We start from the raw sequence: 21,781 nt of genomic DNA on the forward strand, positions 1-21,781 counted from the left end.
ATGTGTTTGTGTGTGTGTGTGGGGGGGGGTGGTGGTGCTAGGGGTGCCTGGCTAAAACCCTACACTCAAAGCTCTTTTGTGTTCTTTTCACCGAAGGCCCAAAGTGTATTTAAGTACATATTTGCATCTCCCAGGTTAACTTTGGCTGAGCTGAGAAGCTAAGCAGGGATGGGAGACCACCAGGAAAGAATAGAATAGAATAGAATAGAAGTGAAGTGAAGTGAAGTGAAGCTGGACAGGACCTTGGAGGTCTTCTGGTCTAGCCCCCTGCTCAAGCAGAACCTATACCATTTCAGATAAGCGACCGTAAGTCACTCACACAGAAACTCAGAAGATTAATATTGTAGTAATATATTAATCAGTATTCAACTGGGGGGGATAAGAGTATAGGTGTTAGGTGTTTTGATTTTCTTTTTCAATGCACTTTTTAAAACCTTGGTTTTCAAATTTTTTGGAGTTTTTTTATTTTAATCTTTATGCGTGGTAGCGCAGTGGTTAGAATGCAGTACTGCAGGCTCTTTCTGCTGAGTGCCAGCTGTCTGCAGTTGGCAGTTTGAGTCTCAACTCCTCAAGGTTGACTCAGCCTTCCATCCTTCTGAGGTCAGTAAAATGAGGACCCAGATCGTTGGGGGCATGATGCCGCTTAGAGAGGGCTGTAAAGCGCTGCAAAGCAGTACATAAGTCTAAGTGCTGTTGCTATTGAGTTTAGGTATCAAAGAAAAAGAACATCCGAAGTTAGCATGAGAATAGGGTTTCTTTTTCGATGCACTTTTTTCATGTCTTGCTTGTTTTGTGTCTTTGTTTTTTTTTTCTTTCAATTTTTTTGGAGTTTTGTATTTTAATTTTTTGGGGGAATAAAATTTGAATTAAAAAAAAAAGAAACTCAGAAGATGGGGAGCAAGTCCCTGAGAGGGAAAAATGCTTGGATAGATACAATAGGAAAAATTGACAGCAGAAAAACAATTTAAAAATTGAGTTCTGAGATTCATCTGTATTTAGAGATACCGAAGAAAGAATGGAATAAAAGTTTACAGCTGGCACAAAAACCCACACCCCAATACGGGGAAAGCAAACAATCAAATAAAGTAACTGAAATTACAGAAATCTCTTTTTCATCTTCAGAAAAGTCGGAAGCTATTGTAGGAAATGTCAGTGAAGTTTCTTCCTCTCAAGAGTGCTGAATCATTAAGAGCCTATCTAATTTTGTAAATATGATTTGCATTCCTGTCCATTAACTTTCGTTAAGAATCTCAGGACCAAGAACACAGTTTGATGGTGATGATGATAACTTTATTGTCACTTTGAATGTACACCAATCGGCATACATCAAAATGAAATTTCATTGCATACAGCTCTCAAAGGGTCACCACCTCCGATATATACTCCTTGTTTGGGGCCCGCTCAAATTTCACATTGTCCATTTTAGTCTCTAGGGAGTGAACAATGGCAAACAGGACAGATGGAAATGGGGCTCCATGTGGATTAGCCCTCAAGTTAGCTTGTATTCTGACAACCTCGCCTTCTTTCCTTTTTCTGATCCTGACTCTTCCATCCTTTCCTTAAAGAGGCCTTGCTTCTTTTCGCCCCTGGAGCACGCTGCTGCCGCCGCCACCAACTCTATAAGTTTATAGCTTACCACGTTTGACAAGGATAGAGCAAAGAGCAATCTAGGAATAAAGGGGATTTTCTTAATAATCATGGTGCTTTAGAGAGAGCAGGCGAGACAGCAAGTTAAGTAAACTTAACTTTATTAAGAACCAGGCAAGGAACAGGAGAACAGCGCTCTTATTTATACTTGCAGCTGTCACATCTTAACCAATCAGGGCTGAGCCGGTTTCCCGCGCCGTCTGCTTCGCCAATCCGAGCCGGCTGGGTTTTGACAGCTCGGAGCTGTCATCGGTAGCACGTGCGGTAGCCAGGTGATTCTGACAGCCGAGAGCTGTCAGACGGCGGCGTCTGCGTAGTTCTGTCCGGCAGCTTTTGACAGCTGTCAAAAGCTGCCGCGGCTTTTACCTCAGCCCTGTGTTTGCTTATGTTTAACAATAATAATAACTTGTAAATACATAACACATGGCTTCCCAGAGGTGGTCTTAGGGATTCTTTGGTTGGGCTGTTTACTAATGGCTCTTTGGCAGTTTCTTGATTGGGGTATTGCTTACTTGATTGTTGGTCTGATGTTGACCTTGGAGTTAATCTTTGCTGATCTGGGTGCTAATTACTGGTGGAGAGCTGCTGGAGTCTTTTTCTCTCATTTGTCAGAGTGCCAGGCTTCTAGAACAAGGGTCCCCAAACTTTCTGGGTTGACCTGGAGGTGGTGATGGAGGGGTCTTTACGTGTGCACCCGATTGCTAGTGCCCACATGACATCGCAACGCTAGTGCTAGTGGGGCAAGCGCGCACATGCGTGTACACTTGCCAGCCACTTACATGGCCCAATGGCCAACAGCCCACAGCCCGGTAATGGGCCGCAGACCACAGGTTGGTGACCTCTGTTCTAGAAATTCCCTGGAATTTGGGGATTTGGCCTGGTCTAGGATTGCCACAGTTTCCCAATTAAAACTATGGTTAAATATGTCTCTGTGTTGTGAAATTAAAGAATTTTCGTCATGCCTTTTGACTGTCAGTTGGTGTTTGTCCTACATAGTTGTTGTTGTTCTTAGCTGCGAAGTCATGTCCCAGCATTAGGCTCTTCTCCAGTGAGTCCTTCCTTCTCATTAGGTGGCCAAAGTATTTGAGTTTTAGCTTCAGGATCTGGCCTTCTAAAGAGCAGTCAGGATTGATCTCCTCTAGGACTGACCGGTTTGACTGCCTTGCAGTCCAAGGGACTTGCAGGAGTCTTTTCCAGCACCATAGTTCAAAGGCCTCAATTCTTTGGCGCTCAGCCTTTTTTATGGTCCAACTTTCACTGCCATACATTGCAACTGGGAAGACCATAGCCTTGACTATACGCACTTTTGTTAGCAGGGTGATGTCTCTGATTTTTAGTGTGCCGTCTAGATTTGCCATGGCTTTCCTCCCCAGGAGCAAGTGTCTTTTTAATTTCTTGGCTACAGTCCCCATCTGCGGTGATCTTGGAGCCCAGGAAAATAAAATCTGTCACTACCTCCATTTCTTCCCCATCTATTTGCCAGGAATTGAGAGGGCTGGATGCCATGATCTTGGTTTTCATAATGTTAAGTTTCAACCCAAGTTTTGCACTTTCCTTCTTCACTCGCAACAAGAGGCTCTTTAGTTCCTCTTCACTTTCTGCCATTAGAATGGTATCATCTGCGTCCTACATAGTGGTTGTTGCAATTCTTACATTGTATGTTGTAGATGACTCCTGTTTTGTCTTCTGGGGTAGCTGGGTCCTTGGGTTTGCTTAGGATGTTTTGAAGGGCTTTAGTCAGCTTGTGTGCTATGCTGATTCCCTGTGGTTGTAGCAGTCTATTTGCAGTTTCTGAGATATTCCTGATGTACGGCAGTGTAATTCTTTTTAGTGTGTGTATTGTGTGTGCTGTATTGGGTTGAGTGGTCAGGGACTTTTTGACGAAGTTGCTGTGTATCCATTGGCATCTTTCATCATACTTTACTCTTGACTCAAAGATACTTGTCTGAGTTAGCGTTCGATCGTTCCTGCTTTTCCCACAGTCTGTGTAGAGGTACAAGCAGTCCTTGGCTTACAACAGTTCATTTAGTGATTGTTCAAAGTTGCAACAGCACTGAAAAAAAGTGAGTTCTGACCAGTTTTCACACTTACAATTGTTGCAGCATCCCCCATGGTCTCACGTGATCAAAATTCAGATGCTTGGCAACTGACTCGTACGTATGAGAGTTGCAGTGTCCTGAGGTCATGTTGACCGCCTTTTGCCATCTCCTGACAGGCAAAGTCAATGGGGGAAGCCAGGTTCACTTAACAACCATGTTACTAATTTGACAACCGTAGTGATTCATTTAACAACCGTGGCCAGAAAAGTCATAAAATGGGGCAAAATTCACCTTAACAAATATCTCACTTAGTAACAGAAATTTTGGGCTCACTTGTGGTCTACCTGTAGTCACTCCACGTTCATCCACTTAATATTGCTGGTTTGCAATAGTGGCAATTATCTGTAGCTCGGCTGTAAGAGGAAGTCAGCTTAATTGCCCCCAACAATCTGGGTCCTCATTTTATTTACCTCAGAAGGATGGAAGGCTGAGTCAACCTTGAGCCTGGTGGGACTCGAACCTGCACTAATTGCAGGCAGCTGGTGTTACTTAAGGAGGCATTAGCCCACTGCTCCACCAAGGCTCCTTTCTGACAAGCAAAGTCAATGGGGAAGCCAGATTCACTTAACAACCAGGTTACTATCTTGACAACTGCCATGATTCAACCTAACCACTGTGGCAAGAAAGGTCATAAAACGGGGCAAAGGTCACTTCACAACTGTCTCATTTAGCAATGGAAAATTTGGGCTCAGTTGTGATTATAAGTCAAGGACTATCTTTAATTGGACAGAGAAAGGACAAAAAGAATGTGAAGCCCTATTTGGCCTTAGGGGAAGAAGTTTTAAGTACTGGCAAACAAATACAGCTGGTCCTCAACTTACAACAGTTCACTTAGTGACCGTTCAACGTTACGATGGCACTGGAAAAAGGGACTTATGACTTTTTCACTCTTAAGACCGTTGCAGTATCCCCACAATTACATGACCCAAATTCTGACACCAGGCAACTGACTTGTATTTATGACGGGTTGCAGTGTCCCGGGGTCATGTGATCCTCTTTTGCAACCTTCCCACTAGCAAAGCCAATGGGGGAAGCCAGATTCATTTAGCAACCGTGTGACTAATTGGAACAATTGCAGTGATTCACTTAACAGCAAATTAACGAACAAATACCGATTGAACAGGCTGGGTTTAGATCTTATCGGAGCTGTGCTGATCAAGTCCTTAGTCTTACTAGCCACATTGAAAGCAGCTATCAGAATAAATTGAAAACATCTGTTGTATTTGTGGATCTCACAGCAGCATACGATACAGTGTGGAGGGATGGTCTATTAAGCAAATTCCTCCACGCTGTCCCTTGTAGGACCATGGGCCGCCTAATAAATAACATGCTCTCAGCAAGGACCTTTCAAGTCATCATGGGCGATAAAATTAGTAAGCAAAGACATCTGAATAATGGACTCCCTCAGGGCTCTGTATTGGCCCCATCCTTATTCAACTTATATATTTCCGATATACCACCCACGCTATCAACAAAGTTCTCTTACGCTGATGACTTGACATTAGCATATAGCCACAAGGACCTCAAAGTTACAGAAGGTATACTTACAGCCGACCTTACAACTCTGAGCACATACTTCCACCAATGGAGGTTAATCCCAAGCGTATGTAAGACAGTCACATCATGTTTCCAACTTAATAATAAACTGGCAAAAAGAGAACTCAATGTATACCTAAATAACAAATTGCTCCCATATGAGGCAACTCCAAAATATCTGGGGGTCACCCTAGACAGGACCCTGTCTTTTAAAAAACATACTCAGAATATGGCTGCCAAGGTTAACAGCAGAAACAACATTCTGCAAAAACTATGCGGAACAACTTGGGGAGCTTCAACTCCAACTCTTCGATGCGCAGCCCTTGGGCTTTGCTACTCTGTAGCGGAATACTGCGCGCCTGTATGGATAAACAGCTCACATACAAGACTTGTTGATGTTCAACTCAACCATACGATGAGATTAATTACTGGGTGCATAAAATCTACACCTATTCACTGGCTACCAGTTCTTAGCCACATACTTCCCCCGCACTTACGACGACAAGAAGCTCTCATTCGGGAGTATAGTAAGATCCTGCTAAACTCCTCTCTACCCATTCATGCCTATACCTCTGATCTCTTAAGATCTTAATCTTAATCTCTTAAGATTAAAGTGAAGAAATCCACCACTCCTCACAGCGCTTAAGCTGCTGGCCGAACATCAGAGCACTATACAAAAGTGGATGGAAGCATGGAGTAGCTATAACTCCCAAGATATTTCTGAGCATAATAATCCTAATAGTATACCTCCAGGATTTAATCTACCTCAACACATATGGGTGACATACAATAGAATTAGAATGACTCATGGGGTGTGTGCCGATTCTCTGTATAAATGTGGAAAGACACCTTCAGCACAATGTGATTGCAGGGCTCCCCGACAGACTATCCAACATATAGTGAGGGAATGCACTAATAGAAGATACCCAGGGGATTTTAAGGACTTCCTCTGCGTAACAATGGCAGCTACTGACTGGATCTCCAAACTCGACATTAAACTCTGAAATGTTATTTCTGTTTTCCTCTTAGGTTTTTTAACTGTTCTAACTTGTAAATATGAAGTGCTTCTAATTCTGTGCGTGACCAGCCATATGCTAAATAAATAAATAAACTTAACAGCTGTGACAAGGAAGCTCACACAATGGAACACAGCTCACTTCACAAATGTCTCACTTAGCGACAGAAATTTTGGGCGCCGTTGTGGTCATACCTCAAGAACTAGCTGCATGTGAACATGGATAAGTCAAACTCCTGTAGGTCCAAAGTCATGGCGAAGGGTTGGCTAATAGCGCTTGGTGGAGATTGCATAGCTGAAGTCCACATATCTTAAAATTGCAGAGAAGTACTGTGCTACAGTATTTAGAAAGCATTCATATCTATAGTTGCTGTCACTTGTAACTCCCAGCAAACTCTGCAATACTGTTCGTAAAAAAATCACATTTACCCATTGGGAAATTAAGTAAATAAAAAAAGTGTTGATGCACCATAGAGCAGAGCTCCCCAACCTTTCCAGGTTGGCAGCCTGGAGGAAAAGGGAGGACCAAGGAAATGTGTGTGCGTGCACATGCACAAATGGGCATGCACATGGCAGCAGTGCTAGCTCCCATGTGCATGCGCAAGTGGGCCATGCGCAAATGCAGCAGTGCTTGTGGCGGCAGTGGTGCCTACGCAAACAGGCCACTAGTGTCCATGTGCATGCAGGCTGCTAGCATCATGATGCTGGCAGTGGTTCCAACACTCCCACGCCTGTGCAAACAGGGCCACTAGTGCTTGTGTGGCGACTCTAGCATGAATGGGGAGGTGCATGCACGCTGCGTGCACTCGCCAACCATTACGTGGCCCAGTGGCCATGGTTTCTTCAGCTTCTTCAGCTCTGACTGGATGGAGGGGAATGGAAGGATTTATGCTCCTTGCAGACAGCTGGTCATTTGCATTATTTTAGAGAATCATTGAGACCACCTGGAGATTTATCTGTGTAGTGCAAATGGGTGTGGTCCTTTCAACAGTTCCAAGGCTCCACATTCATTTGCACCATTCGGGTGACCCTGAGAACACAGATAAACCTCCAGGTGGCCTCAACGACTCTCTGAAAGAATGCAAATGACCAGCTGTTTGCAAGGAGTATAAATCCTTCCATTTCCCACCATCCAGTTCAGAGCTGAAGAAGCTTCTTGGATGAGAAGCGAAACATCTTCGAAGAAAAACAAGAAAGTCCAGTTTCCTCGTGAAAAAGCATCCTTGGGTTAACATGGTTTATATCTCATATGTACTCTTTTATGGGAAGTCAGGTTATCACTCTTACGGAAAGTCTTTCCACATTCCATGCACGTATATGGTTTTTCATCTGTGTGAATTCTTTTATGGGAAGTCAGGCTACTACTCATAGTGAAACACTTTCCACACTCCAAGCATTTGTACGGTTTCTCCCCGGTGTGGATCCTTTTATGAGTAGTAAGAGAGCAGCTCTTCCGGAAGTCCTTTCCACACTCGGTGCATTTGTATGGTTTCTCCCCTGTGTGGATCCTTTTATGGGATGTAAGGCAACTACTCCACCTGAAGCTTTTCCCACATTCTGTGCATTTATATGGCTTTTCACCCGAGTGAACCCTTTTGTGTTCAGTAAGATTAGCGGTATTCCTGAAATTCTTCCCACACTCCATACATTGATATGGTTTCTCACCTGAGTGGATCCTTTTATGAGAAGTAAAGGTACTCAGGTCAATGAAACTCTTTCCACACTCTTTGCACATATACGGTTTCTCTCCCGAGTGCGTCCTTTTATGGGAAGCCAAGTGACAGCTCCACCTGAACTTCCTTCCACAATCAATACATTTACCGTATATGGTTTTTCCCCCGAGTGGATCCTTTTATGGGAAGTGAGATGGCTACTTAAAGTGAAGCTCTTCCCACATTCCGTGCACTCATACGGTTTCTCACCCGAGTGGATCCTTTTATGGGAAATCAGGTGACTGCTCATAGTGAAGCTCTTCCCGCACTCCATACACTTATACGGCTTCTCCCCCGAGTGGATCCTTTTATGGGAGGTAAAGGAACTCAAACCACTGAAGCACTTCCCACACTCCGCACATTTATAGGGTTTCTCACCAGAATGCATCCTTTTATGGGAAGTGAAGGAACTGAAGCTGCTGTAGCTCTTTTCACACTCGGTGCATTTATAGGGTTTTTCCCCAGAATGCATCCTTTTATGGCAAGTAAAGGAACTCAGGCCACTGAAGCTCTTTCCGCACTCCGAGCATTTGTAGGGTTTCTCACCCGAATGGATCCTCTTATGATAGGTGAGCCCGCTGCTCCATCTGAACATCTTCATATTGGGGTTGTTTTATCTCTCGCTTTTTAATTTTTCTGGGGGTTTTTAGCGTTGTATTTATATTGTTCTTAACTAGGGCTATTGTTTAATCCTGTTTTAATGTTTGTATTCGCTATTTTATTCTGCCCTGTGAACCGCCCTGAGTCCTCAGGGAGAAGGGCGGTATATAAGTGTTATTAAATTAAATTAAATTAAATTAATTCCCACACTCCATGCACTGATACAGTTTCTCGCCTGTGTGGATCCTTTTATGCGCATTAAGATTACTGCTCTTACGGAAGGTTTTCCCGCACTCCGTGCAGGGATATATTTTTTCTCCAGGTTGGGTGGTTTGGAAGAAGGACCAATTGTAATTTTGTTCGTGCTCCCCAAATTTATATTGTTTTGCTTTATTGTGCGTTCTGCAATACTCACACAAGTCTGAATTTTCTCTAGGTCTTTTTCCACAGGCAAAGCACTTTCTTTCTTTTTTGTGTCCTTGCTGCGCGAGGAAAAAATGGATTTCTGCCCACTGAGGAGTCGAAGATTTTTCTCTTCTCTTGTTTAATTGGTTGCATTCAGATTTCCCTGGTGCCCGTGGATTTTCAAACATCCTTTCTCCAATATAATTCCTGCCTGTTTGTGAATGTTCCACAGATGCTTGATTATAATTTCCACTCTCTGGCCAACCAACTCCTTGGGACAAAGAAAGAAAAATATGTATTACACCTTTAAACTCTATGGAGATTCTCAGTCACACCTGAAACCCAAGAATACATGAAGGCAGAAGCTTGCCCACCCCAAGGATAAAACACCCAGACACAAACTGAGCAATGCAGTGAGCCATGTGCAGATCTGTACATTGGCGAAACAAAACAACTACTTCATAAACATGGCATAACATAAGAGAACAAATCCGACAGGACAAGATTTAGCGGTCAGCCATTTGTCTGAAATGGTATAGGGTTTCCTGCCTGAGCAGGGGGTTGGACTAGAAGACCTCCAAGGTCTCTTCCAACTCTGTTATTCTACATTCTAAATATCCTCCCCGCCCACGTCAAACTGTAGATCACCTTGGGACAGGCTATAAGCTGAGGGCAGATACCAGTCCAGTATCTGACCTTTTTAACATCAACGAGGCTGCGCTTCCATGGATAGATGGCCTAGACCAGGGGTAGGCAACCTCGGCTCTTTTATGGCTCATGGACTTCAATTCCCAGAATTCCATAGTCAGCATAGCTGACTCAGGAATTCTGGGAGTTGAAGTCCATGAGCCATAAAAAAGCCGAGGTTGCCTACCCCTGGCCTAGACATTGATATTTCAACATAGCTCTTTTTAAAATTTATATTTTATTATGTTTTACTAATCTAAGTGAAATGTTAATGTATATTGCTAGTCCATTTATGATATATAAAATAAAGGTAAAGGTTCCCCCGCACATGCGTGCTAGTCGTTTCCAACTCTAGAGGGCGGTGCTCATCTCCGTTTCAAAGCCGAAGAGCCAGCGCTTCTCCGAGGACGTCATGTGGCCGGCATGACTAGATGCCAAAGGCACACGGAACGCTGTTACCTTCCCACCATAGTGGTCCCTATTTGTCTACTTGCATTTTTATGTGCTTTCGAACTGCTAGGTTGGCAGAAGCTGGGACGAGTAACAGGCGCTCACTCTGCTACGCGGCACTCGGGATTCGACCCATCTGCTAAATGACAATAGTAGGAAATATCCATGGAGCTTCTCAGTCATCCAGGTCACGGTTGTCCCAAAAGTGCTTTTTCAACTTCTTCAAAGACACACAAGAATGTCCAGTTGCCTCCTGAAAAAGCACCTTTGGGACAGCCATGACCTGGATGACTGAGAAGCTCCATGGATATTTAGGCAGGCACTTTGGAATGAACACCTTTCGAATGGTGTGGGAGTATGAACGGATTTCCAGAAAACGTTGCAGACTACGGGAATCATTTCTGCTTCAGTTTGAGATGCAGACAACACGGAGTCATCCATAACAATTTGCGCCTGTCTTCAACAGTGAAGGAACCCAGGGCAGAAAACATCCTGCAGCCAAGAAGGCTTCACACCCATTTGCACCACTCAGGTGACCCTGAGGACACAGGGAAACCTCCAAATGGCCTCAACGACTCTCTTAAAAGAATGCAAATGACCAGCTGTCTGCAAGGAGTATAAATCCTTCCATTTCCCCACCATCAAAACGTCTTCAAAGAAGAACAAGAAAGTCCAGTCGCCTTGTGAAAAAGCACCTTTGGGACAATAGCAGGAAATGTGTGTGTGCTGCGGGGGATCAAATCTAATTAGCTGCCTTTTTTGATTTAAACTTTATCAAGAGTCTTTTTCATTTCTATTATTTCTGGATCACAAAGTAGGATTAATCACTGGGGTGTGTATTTTAATTATACTTCCAGTCTTTCTTATCAGGCCCCAACCAGGACGTAGGAATGGGGAGTACAGATTGAACCAGAGATGTTTGTGCCTCACAGGTTTCCATCTCGTTCTCCCTGCTGTTCCGTGTCAATGTGAAGCCACACTGTAAGGTAATCGGGAGTTTATTATTGTGACATGAAGGCAAAGTGGAGTCTAATAATAGGGTAACAACCAGTTCCAAGGAAGCAATTGATTAAATTAAATAATACACAGGAAAATGTTGATGTTAAACTAAGAGAAGGCTGTGCTGTTTGAAGTCAAGTACAGGTAATCCTTCACTTATGACCAGAATTAAATATCTGTTCCTAAGTAAGACAGTTAAGCGAGTTTTGCCCTGTTTTACTATCCTTCTTGCCAAAGCTGTTAAGTGAATCACTTCAGTTGTTAAGCTAGTAACTGGGTTGTTAAGTGAATCTGGCTTCTCCATGGACTTGCTCTGCACAGGATGTATCATGGAAACATATATTGCATGGAAACAGACTCAATTGTTTGTGCTAACTTACTCCTTATCCATGTTTGCATACAGGTAGTCCTCGACTTACAACAACTGAGCACAACGTTTTTGGTTTTTTTTAGTGAGCTTTGCTTCATTTTATGTCCTTTCTGCCCACAGTTGTTAAGTGAATCACTGCAACTGTTCAGTTAGTCCACGGGTCAGCAAACCATGGCTCTGGAGCTGCATGTGGCTCTTTCAGTCTTCTCCTGCGGCTCCCAGGCGTCCGCCGCCATTTACAGAGACAGAGACAGGCACTTGTGCTTCCCTTCTCTCTCTCTCTCTCTCTCTCTCTCTCTCTCTCTCTCTCTGTGACTCACACTGTTCTCAGAGAAGCTGACAAGCTTATTGGGCGGGGCTCCTGCCTTTGCTGTGTCTCTACAGGAAGCAGGAAGCAGCAGAAAGCAGGGCAGGAGAGCCAGCCCAATAAGAATGTGTGTCAGCTTGTCCGAGAACAGTGTGAAGCCATCTTGCCAGGTGAGCAAAAGATTGGAGAGAGGGAGGGGGGAGAGAGAGGGAGGGAGAGAAAAAGAGGGAGGGAGGGAGGGAGGGAGGGAGGGAGAAAGAGAGAGAACTCATGCATAGCAGCCTCTATTTCTTTTTAATTAAACTCTTCAATCAAGCTCCCCCCCTCGCATGCGCACATGGGTTTTGCGGCTCCCAGTGTTTTTTTCCCCCTCTGGAAAACGGGTCCAAGTGGCTCTTTGAGTGTTTAAGGTTGCCGACCCCTGAGTTAGTCACACCATTGCTAAGTGTATCTGGCTTCCCCATGGACTTGGCTTGTCAGAAAGTCACAAAAAGGGGATCACTGTGACCGTCATAAATATAAGTCAGTTGCTGAGCGACCGAATTTAGGACCATGTGGAGGTTGCAATGGTCCTAAGTGTAGGGAAATGGTCAAAAGCCCTTTTTCAGTTGCTGTTTTTAGCCTTGAATGGTCACTAAGCAAACTGTTGTAAGCCAAGGGCTACCTGTAACAGGAAAGGGAACATGAGAACAGAGGTGCAAACTGCTTGAATGAGGTTGCATTCCCTTGAGAAGGCAGTTCTGTGATCCTAGAATGTTATTTTACCTCAGGTCTCATGAGATCTGTAGGCGGGAGCTATTACAAGGAGGACTTGAGGCAAACGGAAGTGTGTTGTCACACCATCTCCTGAGAAGCAAAGTAGCGAGTGGGGCCCAATTAGTAGTAATTCTATGTCTCTGTTATCAATGCTGTGGGCCTATGGGGGCTTGTAAATATCCCTGCATGGGAGGGATCTTCTCTCTAAAAACAGCAAGATGATTTTAGCTCTGGCTATCAGAGTGAATGGAAAGAGTTGTCTAGTCAAGAATAATTTCTTCCCTTTTGGGAATAAACAATGAATGGAAACTAATCAAGGAGAGCAGCAACCTGGAATTAAGTAGAAACTTTCTAACAGTGAGGACAATTAACTAGTGGAACAACTTTGCCTTTAGAAGTTGTTGGTGCTTCATCACTTGAGTCCCAAAGATGCTTTTTTCACAAGGCAACTGGACTTTCTTTTTTTCTCTTTGAAGATGTTTCACTTCTCATCCAAGAAGCTTCTTCAGCTCTGACTGAATGGTGGGGAATGGAAGGATTTATACTCCTTGCAGACAGCTGGCCATTTGCATTCTTTTAGAGACGCGGTGGCTCAGTGGTTAGGACGCTGAGCTTGTCAATCAGAAGGTCGGCAGTTTGGCGGGTCGAATCCCGAGTGCCGCGTAGTGAGTGCCTGTTACTCGTCCCAGCTTCTGCCAACCTAGCAGTTCGAAGGCACGTAAAAATGCAAGTAGAAAAATAGGGACCACTACGGTGGGAAGGTAACAGCGTTCCGTGCGCCTTTGGCGTCTAGTCATGCTGGCCACATGACCACGGAGACGTCCTCGGACAAGCGCTGGCTCTTCGGCTTTGAAATGGAGATGAGCACCGGCCCCTAGAGTCGGAAACGACTAGCACGCGTGTGCGGGGGAAACTTTACCTTTTACCTTTACCTTTTAGTGAGTCATTGAGGCCACTTGGAGGCTTATCTGTGTCCCCAGGGTCACCTGAGTGGTGCAAATGTGTGTGGAGCCTTCTTGGAACTGTTGAAAAGACCACGCCCATTTGCATTACTCTGTTGAGAGAGGGCTGTTCAATTGTGACACAGAAGGCCACTCCTTCGACAACAGCAAAGTCCACATTTTGGACAAAGAGGACCACTGGTTTGAAAGAGGAGTCAAAGAGGCCATCTATGTCAACACTGAAGAGTCTTCTCTCAATAGAGGGGGAGGGATACCACATTATCTACCTCCCCACACAGTCCTTTCAACAGTTCCAAGAAGGCTCCACACCCATTTGCACTGCTCAGGTGACCCTGAAGACACAGATAAGCCTACAGCTGGCATCAACGACTCTCTAAAAGAAAGCAAATGACCAGCTGTCTGCAAGGGATATAAATCTTTCCATTCCCCACCATCCAGTCAGAGCTGAAGAAGCTACTTTGGATGAGAAATGAAATGTTTTCAAAAAGAAAAAAAAGAGTCCAGTTGCCTCGTGAAAAAGCACCTTGGGGACAACCATGATCTAGATGACTGAGAATCTGCATAGACATTCATCACTTAAAGTTTTTAAGAGGAGTCTGGACAGCCACTTAATAATAATAGTATGTTGGAAGGGACCTTGGAGGTCATCTAGTCCAACCCCCTGCTCAGGCAGGAAACCCTGTACCATTTCAGACAAATGGCTGGCCAGTCTCTTCTTAAAAACTTCCAGTGTTGGAGCATTCACCACCTCTGGAGGCAGGTTGTTCCACTGGTTAGTTGTTCTAACTGTCAGGAAGTTTCTCCTTATTTCTAGGCTGCTTCTCTCCTTGACTAGTTTCCATCTGTTGCTTCTTGTCCGGCCTTCAGGTGCTTTGGAGAATAGCTTGACTCCCTCTTCTTTGTGGCAGCCCCTGAGATATTGGAACACTGCTATCATGTCACCCCTTGTCCTTCTCTTCACTAAAGTAGACATACCCAATTCCAGCAACCGTTCCCTATATGTTTTAGCCTCCAGTCCCCCAATCATCTTTGTTGCTCTTCTCTGTACTCTTTCTAGAGTCTTGACAACTTTTTTACATTGTGGTGACCAAAACTGGATGCAGTATTCCAGGTGTGGCCTTACCAAGGCATTGTAAAGTGGTATTAGTACTTCACATTTTCTTGATTCTATCCCTCTGTTAATGCAGCCTAGCACTATGTTGGCTTTTTTTGGCAGCTGCAGCACACTGCTGGCTCATATTGAAGTGATTGTCCACTAGGACTCCGAGATCTCTCTCACAGTTACTACTATTGAGCAAGGTACCACCTATACTATACCTGTGCATTTGATTTTTCCTCCCTAAATGTAGAACCTTACTTTTTTCACCACTGAATTTCATTTTGTTAGATAGTGCCCAGTGTTCGAGTCTGTCCAGATTCTGAAATGGTCTAGGGTCTCCTGCTTGAGCAGAGGGTTGGAGTAGAAGACCTCCAAGGTCCCTTCCAGCTCTATTCTGATCGATAATAACAGGTCAACTCTTCCCCTAATAAAATGCCAATTTTACTAGAAAATACCTTTCCCACTGAATCAAAGCCAGAACAAAGATCAACCTTTACCTGTGGAGGCCACATTCCTGGCATTTTCCAGCATAACGTCATTGTACAGGATTTTTTGGCTGAAATCTAGCAGATCCCATTCCTCCACTGAGAAGAATACAGCTACATCATCAAAGGACAGGGAATTCTGAAACAGGAAGAAAGCATTCTGTTAATGAATGGCTCCCGGAAGGATTGTCAAGGTCTCTTTTGATTGATTAATCCCAAAATTTATTTTGGAGTAAACATCCATTTTTCCTGGACAGACTTCCTCTGAGAAAATAGGTAGACATCAAACTCCCTGAGTCACAGTCTGTTCAGGAGGGAGACACCCTATATCAGACATGTGAAACACAAGGCCCGGGGGCCAGATCCGGCCCGCGAAGTGGTATCATGCGGCCCATGAAGCCATCCTGGAAACAGTGAGGGAACGGCCCCCACTGCCTTGGCCCTGGCCCAGAGACCCTCCTTCTGCCAGAGACCCTCAGATGTGTCCCACTCCTGCCCAGGCCCCCATAGGCACCCTTGATGATGTAGAGCTGGCCATGCCCACCCTGTAGGCCATATGCACTCTAGCCACGCCCATCCAGTAGGCCATGCCCACCCTGGCCATACCCACACGGCCCTCCCAAGGGCAACCACAATGCTGATGCGGCCCTCAATGAAATTGAGTTTGACACCCCTGCCCTATATCCTTCCAGGTCAATTGAAGGGGTGTACTAACCACCACAGCTGAACAAAATATTGGGAGATCCCTGTTTAATATTTTAAACAATAGTTTACGTTATCCCGCAGGGACCAATATATTCATCTTACAGTAAGAGAGAGCTGAAGCAGCCACAGTCAAGCAACGTGCCGCCTATTTTTGTCTCCCTTGAATGACTTCCCATATTCCTCCTCAAAGGTCAGCTCAAGGAAGGATGAGTTCATTCCTGGCACATCAGGAACCAAGTTGATTAATGGCTCTGAACAGCTGGCCGAAAGAGAATTGGAGTAGCTTTCAGCTGGGGAAAGCTTGCAGTGGCAGACGGCCACTGAGGAGGAGGAACAGCCTTCTGTAGCTGATCCAAAAACATGCAGGGAAGAGAAAAGGCAGGAGCAATGGAGGTCAGCCAGACTACTCGGGAGGAGAGTAGTCACAGCAGACAGAGGGAGGTGTTGCTGGGAACAACGTGTTGGTTTTCTAGCTGTTTGTTTGATCCTCGTGCCTCCTGCTTCACTGTGTTTGGAATTGTGCCTTGGAGTCTCCGAACTTTTCTTGCCAAGTGAGCTCTCGTGTATTTTAAGTTTTGCCTGGTGGAGTTATTTTGTTTGAGCAACTTTCAATTGCTTTGTGGACTATTGAGCCATTGTTTTATGGACTAATGTTGGCCTGCTCATGGCTGGACTTAATTGGGACACTGCTGAGTTTTGGTGAAGGGAATTGCTGGGGAACATTAATAAACTCACTAAACCACAGTTACGTCGGTGTATGTGAGTGAGGCAGCAAACCGGCATTTTGGGGAAAAAAAACCTGTGAGTTGCTTCTAGATAAGATGGGCAGAACGTAAATCTAATAAATAAATGTTATATATTTATTTAATGTAGAAGGTCATCCAACAGACTCTGGACAGCACACAAAATTAAATATTAAAAGAAAAAAAGAATAGTATACAATCAGATGGTCGAGCTAGCTGTTAAATCCTAGAAATTATAATAATAACAATAACAATAATAACAACAACAGTTGGAAGGGACCTTGGAGGTCATCTAGTCTAACTCTGCTCAGGTAGGAAACAGTATATCATTTCAGACAAACGGTTGTCCAGTCTCTTTTTAAGAACTCCAGTGTTGGAGCATTCAGAGCTTCTGGAAGAAGGTTGTTCCACTGATTAATTTTTCTAAATGTCAGGAAATTTATCCTTAGTTCTAGGTTGCTTCTCTCCTTGGTTAGTTTCCACCCATTGATTCTTGTCCTGCCTTCAGGTGCTTTAGAGAATAGTTTGACTCCCTCTTCTTTGTGACAACCCCTGAGAGATTGGAAGACTGCTATCATGTCCCTCCTCGTCCTTCTCTTCAGTAAAGTAGACATACCCAATTCCAGCAACTGTTCCTTATATGTTTTAGCCTCCAGTCCCCTGATCATCTTTGTTGCTCTTCTCTGCACTCTTTCTAGAGTCTCAACATCTTTTTTACATTGTGGTGACCAAAACTGGATGCAGTATTCCAAGTGTGGCCTTACCAAGACATTGTAAAGTGGTATTGCAATACCAAGTGTATTACAAAGTGTAAAGGTTGATAGAAGAGATTTTGCAGAAGACAATAAAGGTGTTCCTTGACTTACAACAATTCATTTAATCATTGTTCAAAGTTATAACGGACTGAAAAAAGTGACTTATGACCATTTTATGACCGTTGCAGCACACACCCCCGATCACGTGATCAAAATTCAGACACTTGGCAACTGACTCTATTATTAAGATACAGAAGGATGAAAGAAATAATGTCATCTACAAAATCAACTGTTAACGATTGCAACCAATAACATCACATTAATTAAAAAACAGGATCCATGAACACCGGCTGGTAGTCAAACGCCTCATCCCAAATCCTTCATCTCTACCCACACCGATACCGAACAACCCGTTTCATTGGAGCAACGGTAAAATCACCGGCCACGCTACACCTGCCACATTCATGACTTCATCGAAACCTGGCACTCCACAAGCAATTCCATCCACAGACACATCAACCTACAAACCCCTCAGAATGTAAATCAACCGCACAGCCAACCATGCATAGCACACACACACACCCCGCACCAGCAGTTCATCTCCCAATGATCCTCACCTTGTGTAACTGCCCATCCCATCACAAGCCTCTCGCTGATGACTCACACCTGACCCATCACAAGACCCTCACTTGGCACATCCTCAGTTTTCAGAACTGGGGAGGGGGATATAGATAGCTGAAATAAAATCGAAATTTAAACATGCGAGGTCTCCTCCTTGAGATACCTTGAAGTATTCCGATGGGCAACTTTCCACCCACTTGGATGTGGGAAGGGGCTAAATAGGATGATTAAAAGCACTGAGGACCACTTCTAGAGTGATACCAAACGCAGGGCCTAAATAGGACGACGAAGAACACTGAGCACAAAATGCAGAGAAAATAAATTGATAAACCTTTATCTTAAATCGAAGCAACCCTACAGATCCGAAGCCGAACATGTCCAACTGAAACAAGGTGAACAAGAGACCTGCTCATCATGATTTGCTCCTGGATCCTTACTGTCTAGGCTACAAGTCAGGGACATTGGGAGGTGAACTGCTGGTGGGAGTGGGGGGCTTGGTTGAGGGTCGGTGCTGGTTGATGGGTCACAAGACCCATCACAGACCCTCACTTGACACATCCACACCTGAAGCCCTTATAAACAGAAGAACGACGACCCTGACGTCCCCTAAAGTCCACTGAAGATGTTACCTAGCCTGGTAATGAAATGTTCAGAAACCAACCCACAAGCTTGGAGAACGAACCTTCACCCTCAGTTATGTTTTAGCTTACCGGAGTTGGAAGCACAACTGCCGTTTCTGCCCCACAAAAGAGAGATGGTCCCACAGGAGTTACAAATGGTCTATTCTTTGAGACTGAAATAAAAAAAAATATTCAAAGAACATTACGGAGAAACAAAAGTCATTCGTTCACAGGAGTTAAACTACTTTCACAAAAGAAAGGAGACCATATTAATGTTGTGATTCAGGGTCAGCCTGTGGGTTCGGCAGTTGGGTCGGACGACTCAGAGGAGGAGGAGGAGGGGGGTGTTGAAGAGCTTGCTGAGGGGATTGGACAGTTTGATGAGAGCCCTCAGCCAGGCCCCTTTCATCTGGTCACGACACAGACCCAGCTGTGTGAGCCTGACAGCGTGGATGAAGATGACCCACAGCTGGCCCTGTTCAAGGACGCCCAACGCAGGAGGCAGTCAATCAGGAGTAAATAGAGGAAGGCAATGGGGCTCCTCGGAAGGAGGCAGAGAGAAGCCACGCCCTGAACTGTATTTAAGGGGGAATGCGTGGGAGGGCTGGTTTGCTGAAGGCAACCGCTTGAAAAGCTCCTGTTTCTTGGTTCGTGTCTTGTTCTATTTGTTTTTGTAGCAATAAATTTGGCAGGCGTAATTCCAGCCTCTTGCCTTCTTGTAAAAGGGGTTGTCCCTGCCTTTTCTGCAGGGCCGGTAGCAGGCTGGTACAGAACAATTAATTCCCATTGTATCAGAAGGACTCCTCCATTACCTGCTGAGTTCTCAGATGGACCCTCTTGGAGTGTTTTCTGAAAACGTAGCTCCTGAGAGGGATAAAGCAGATCCCCCCGTGCTTCAGAGTGTTCTGCAGCCAACAGGAAGGACTCTTGAACCTGCAATAGCACCCACGAGAGAAGTAGAAAAGGCATGTTATTGTTCTTAAGAGCCAGCAATTAACACCCAAACAAGCAGGGATTAACACCAGACAAACAACCTAATTGAGGAATTACCAAGGAGAAAACAATCCTTCCACTGAAAGGGCAAGCTACTGTTTATAAACAGAGAGTAAACCCCACTTCCTCTCTAGAACTGAACATGTTATCTAGTCGGGCAATGAAATGTCCACAAGAAAATAATTAAGCTCAGCGTGTACCAAGGACTTCAACATCCAACTCTAAATTACATCTATTCTGTTCTATCGTTCTCAACTCTATAGCCCTCACTGGAAGAAGGGCTAGATTTCTTCAACATGTCCTGGAAGATACCCCGTTTCCCCCAAAATGAGACCTAACTGGAAAATAAGCCCTAGCATGATCTTTTTTAGGATGCTCGTAATATAAGCCCTATCCCAAAAATAAGCCCCAGTTAAGATCGTCAGCCCGACGGACACATTTAGTACCGTTTCCTGCCCCCCACAAAAAATAAGATGTAACTGGAAAATAAGCCCTGATGCATTTTTATTTTGAGCAAAAATTAATATAAGACCTGGTCTTATTTTGGGGGAAATACAGGTATTAAGAAGAGTAATATAATAATTCAACAAAACACAAAATCGTCTTCTGACGTCATTAGCCCATGAAAGGAAGCATATCCAGTAACACTGTTTGTAATTATGTTACCCAGAGAATGATCATGGTTAAAATTTCTCACCTGCTGCGGTCCCTGCTTGTGGTCAATGGCCCTGCTCAAGAGGAAACCCTCTGCGAGGGCTACAGCTTGGGAACTGGTCTCTGCTTCACACTCTCGGACCCAAGTCTCCATCTCTGCAGGCAGGATGGCCAGGAACTGCTCCAGGACCACCAGGTCCAGCATCTGAGCTTTTGTGTTTTTTTCTGGTCTCAGCCAATCCCGATGAATTTGATAGAGTTGGCTGCAAAGCCCTCGGGGTCCCTTACAATCCCGGTAGCAGAATCCCTTGAAGGAGGGATTTTGTGCAATCCAATTGGTGGTTTCTCCTTTTAGGATGTTTTTTTCTAGGCATCTCCCAGCTGTCCCAATCAGAGCGACACTGGGGCCCCTTTTGTTTCCTTCCCCTGTCATGTTGGGTGAGGCCACGTTTTCTCTCTGCATAAATGCTATACTCAACACACACCCCCACGTGCCCCCCTGGCAGATCTTCAAAGGAACCAAAACAGCACGAAAAGCTTCCTTTAAGACATCTTGTGGTTGTGAGAACGTGATCCTGGAATATCCAGAATTTCAGAAGATGCTCTCAGCTTCCAACCTAAGAGGAAAAAGAAAAAAAAAAGCAAACCACTTGAGAGGAATCTGAAAGTTCTCCGAAGTATAACAGAATAACAGCCCAGTGCGCTCCCACAGAGAGGGCCTCCTCAGGGTGCCACCGGTCAGAGAGTGCCGACTGGTGACCCCAGGGCGTTCTCTGTGGGTGCGCCTGATCTGTGGAACCGTTTACTGGTTGAGCTCCAGATGGCTCCCGACCTTCGCTCCTTCCGACGTGATCTAAAGACCTATTTGTTTGAACAAGCCGGCCTGGTCTGATGGGTTTGGGTTTTGTTACTGTTTTTATGTAATTTATTAGTTGTATTTGAGCATTATGGTTTAATCTCTTCTTAATTTTTGTATTTCGGTATTTTAGTATTTATTGCCCTGTTCACCGCCCTGAGTCCTTCGGGAGAAGGGCGGTATACAAATTAAATAAAATAAATAAATAAATAAATAACAGAGTTGGAAGGGACCTTATGGGTCATCTAGTCCAACCCCCTGCGTAAGCAGGAGACCCTATACCATTTCAAACAAATGACTGTCCGGTCTCTTCTGGAAAGCTTCCAGGGTTGGAGCATTCACAACTTCTGAAGGCAAACTGTTCCACTGATTAACTGTACTCACTGTCAGAAAATGTCTCCTTATTTCTAGGTTGAATCTCTCCTTGATCAGTTTCCATCCATTGTTCCTTTTCTGGCCTGCGGGTGCTGACAATAAGAACAATTAATCAGTGGGACAACCTGCCTCCAGAAGTTGTGAATGCTCCAACTCTGGAAGTTTTTAAGAAGAGACTGGTCAACCATCTGTCTGAAATGGTATAGGGTTTCCTGCCTGAGCAGGGGGTTGGACTAGGAGACCCTCCAAGGCCCCTTCCAACTTTATTATTATAAAATAGGTTGAAAACGGTATAAAGTCAACATTCTTCTTCAAATCTCCACCAAATAT

General features: G+C 44.6%; 1 protein-coding gene across 1 annotated transcript; it reads right to left on the reverse strand.

Moving 5' to 3' along the window:
• Positions 1-8,806: 8,806 nt before the first annotated feature.
• On the reverse strand, positions 8,807-21,044 carry LOC310634708 (zinc finger protein 213-like; the record flags this gene model as incomplete). Its single annotated transcript, XM_083353242.1, has 5 exons — positions 20,264-21,044; positions 19,386-19,506; positions 18,664-18,746; positions 15,142-15,268; positions 8,807-9,285 (listed from the first exon to the last, which is right to left on the reverse strand). Exons 1-5 carry the CDS (start codon positions 20,681-20,683, stop codon positions 8,807-8,809), a joined length of 1,230 nt encoding a protein of 409 aa, XP_083209368.1. The 5' UTR covers positions 20,684-21,044.
• Positions 21,045-21,781: the final 737 nt, after the last annotated feature.

The sequence above is a fragment of the Vipera ursinii genome (genome assembly GCF_947247035.1).
Source record: "Vipera ursinii genome assembly, chromosome: 2".
NCBI lineage: Eukaryota > Metazoa > Chordata > Lepidosauria > Squamata > Viperidae > Vipera > Vipera ursinii.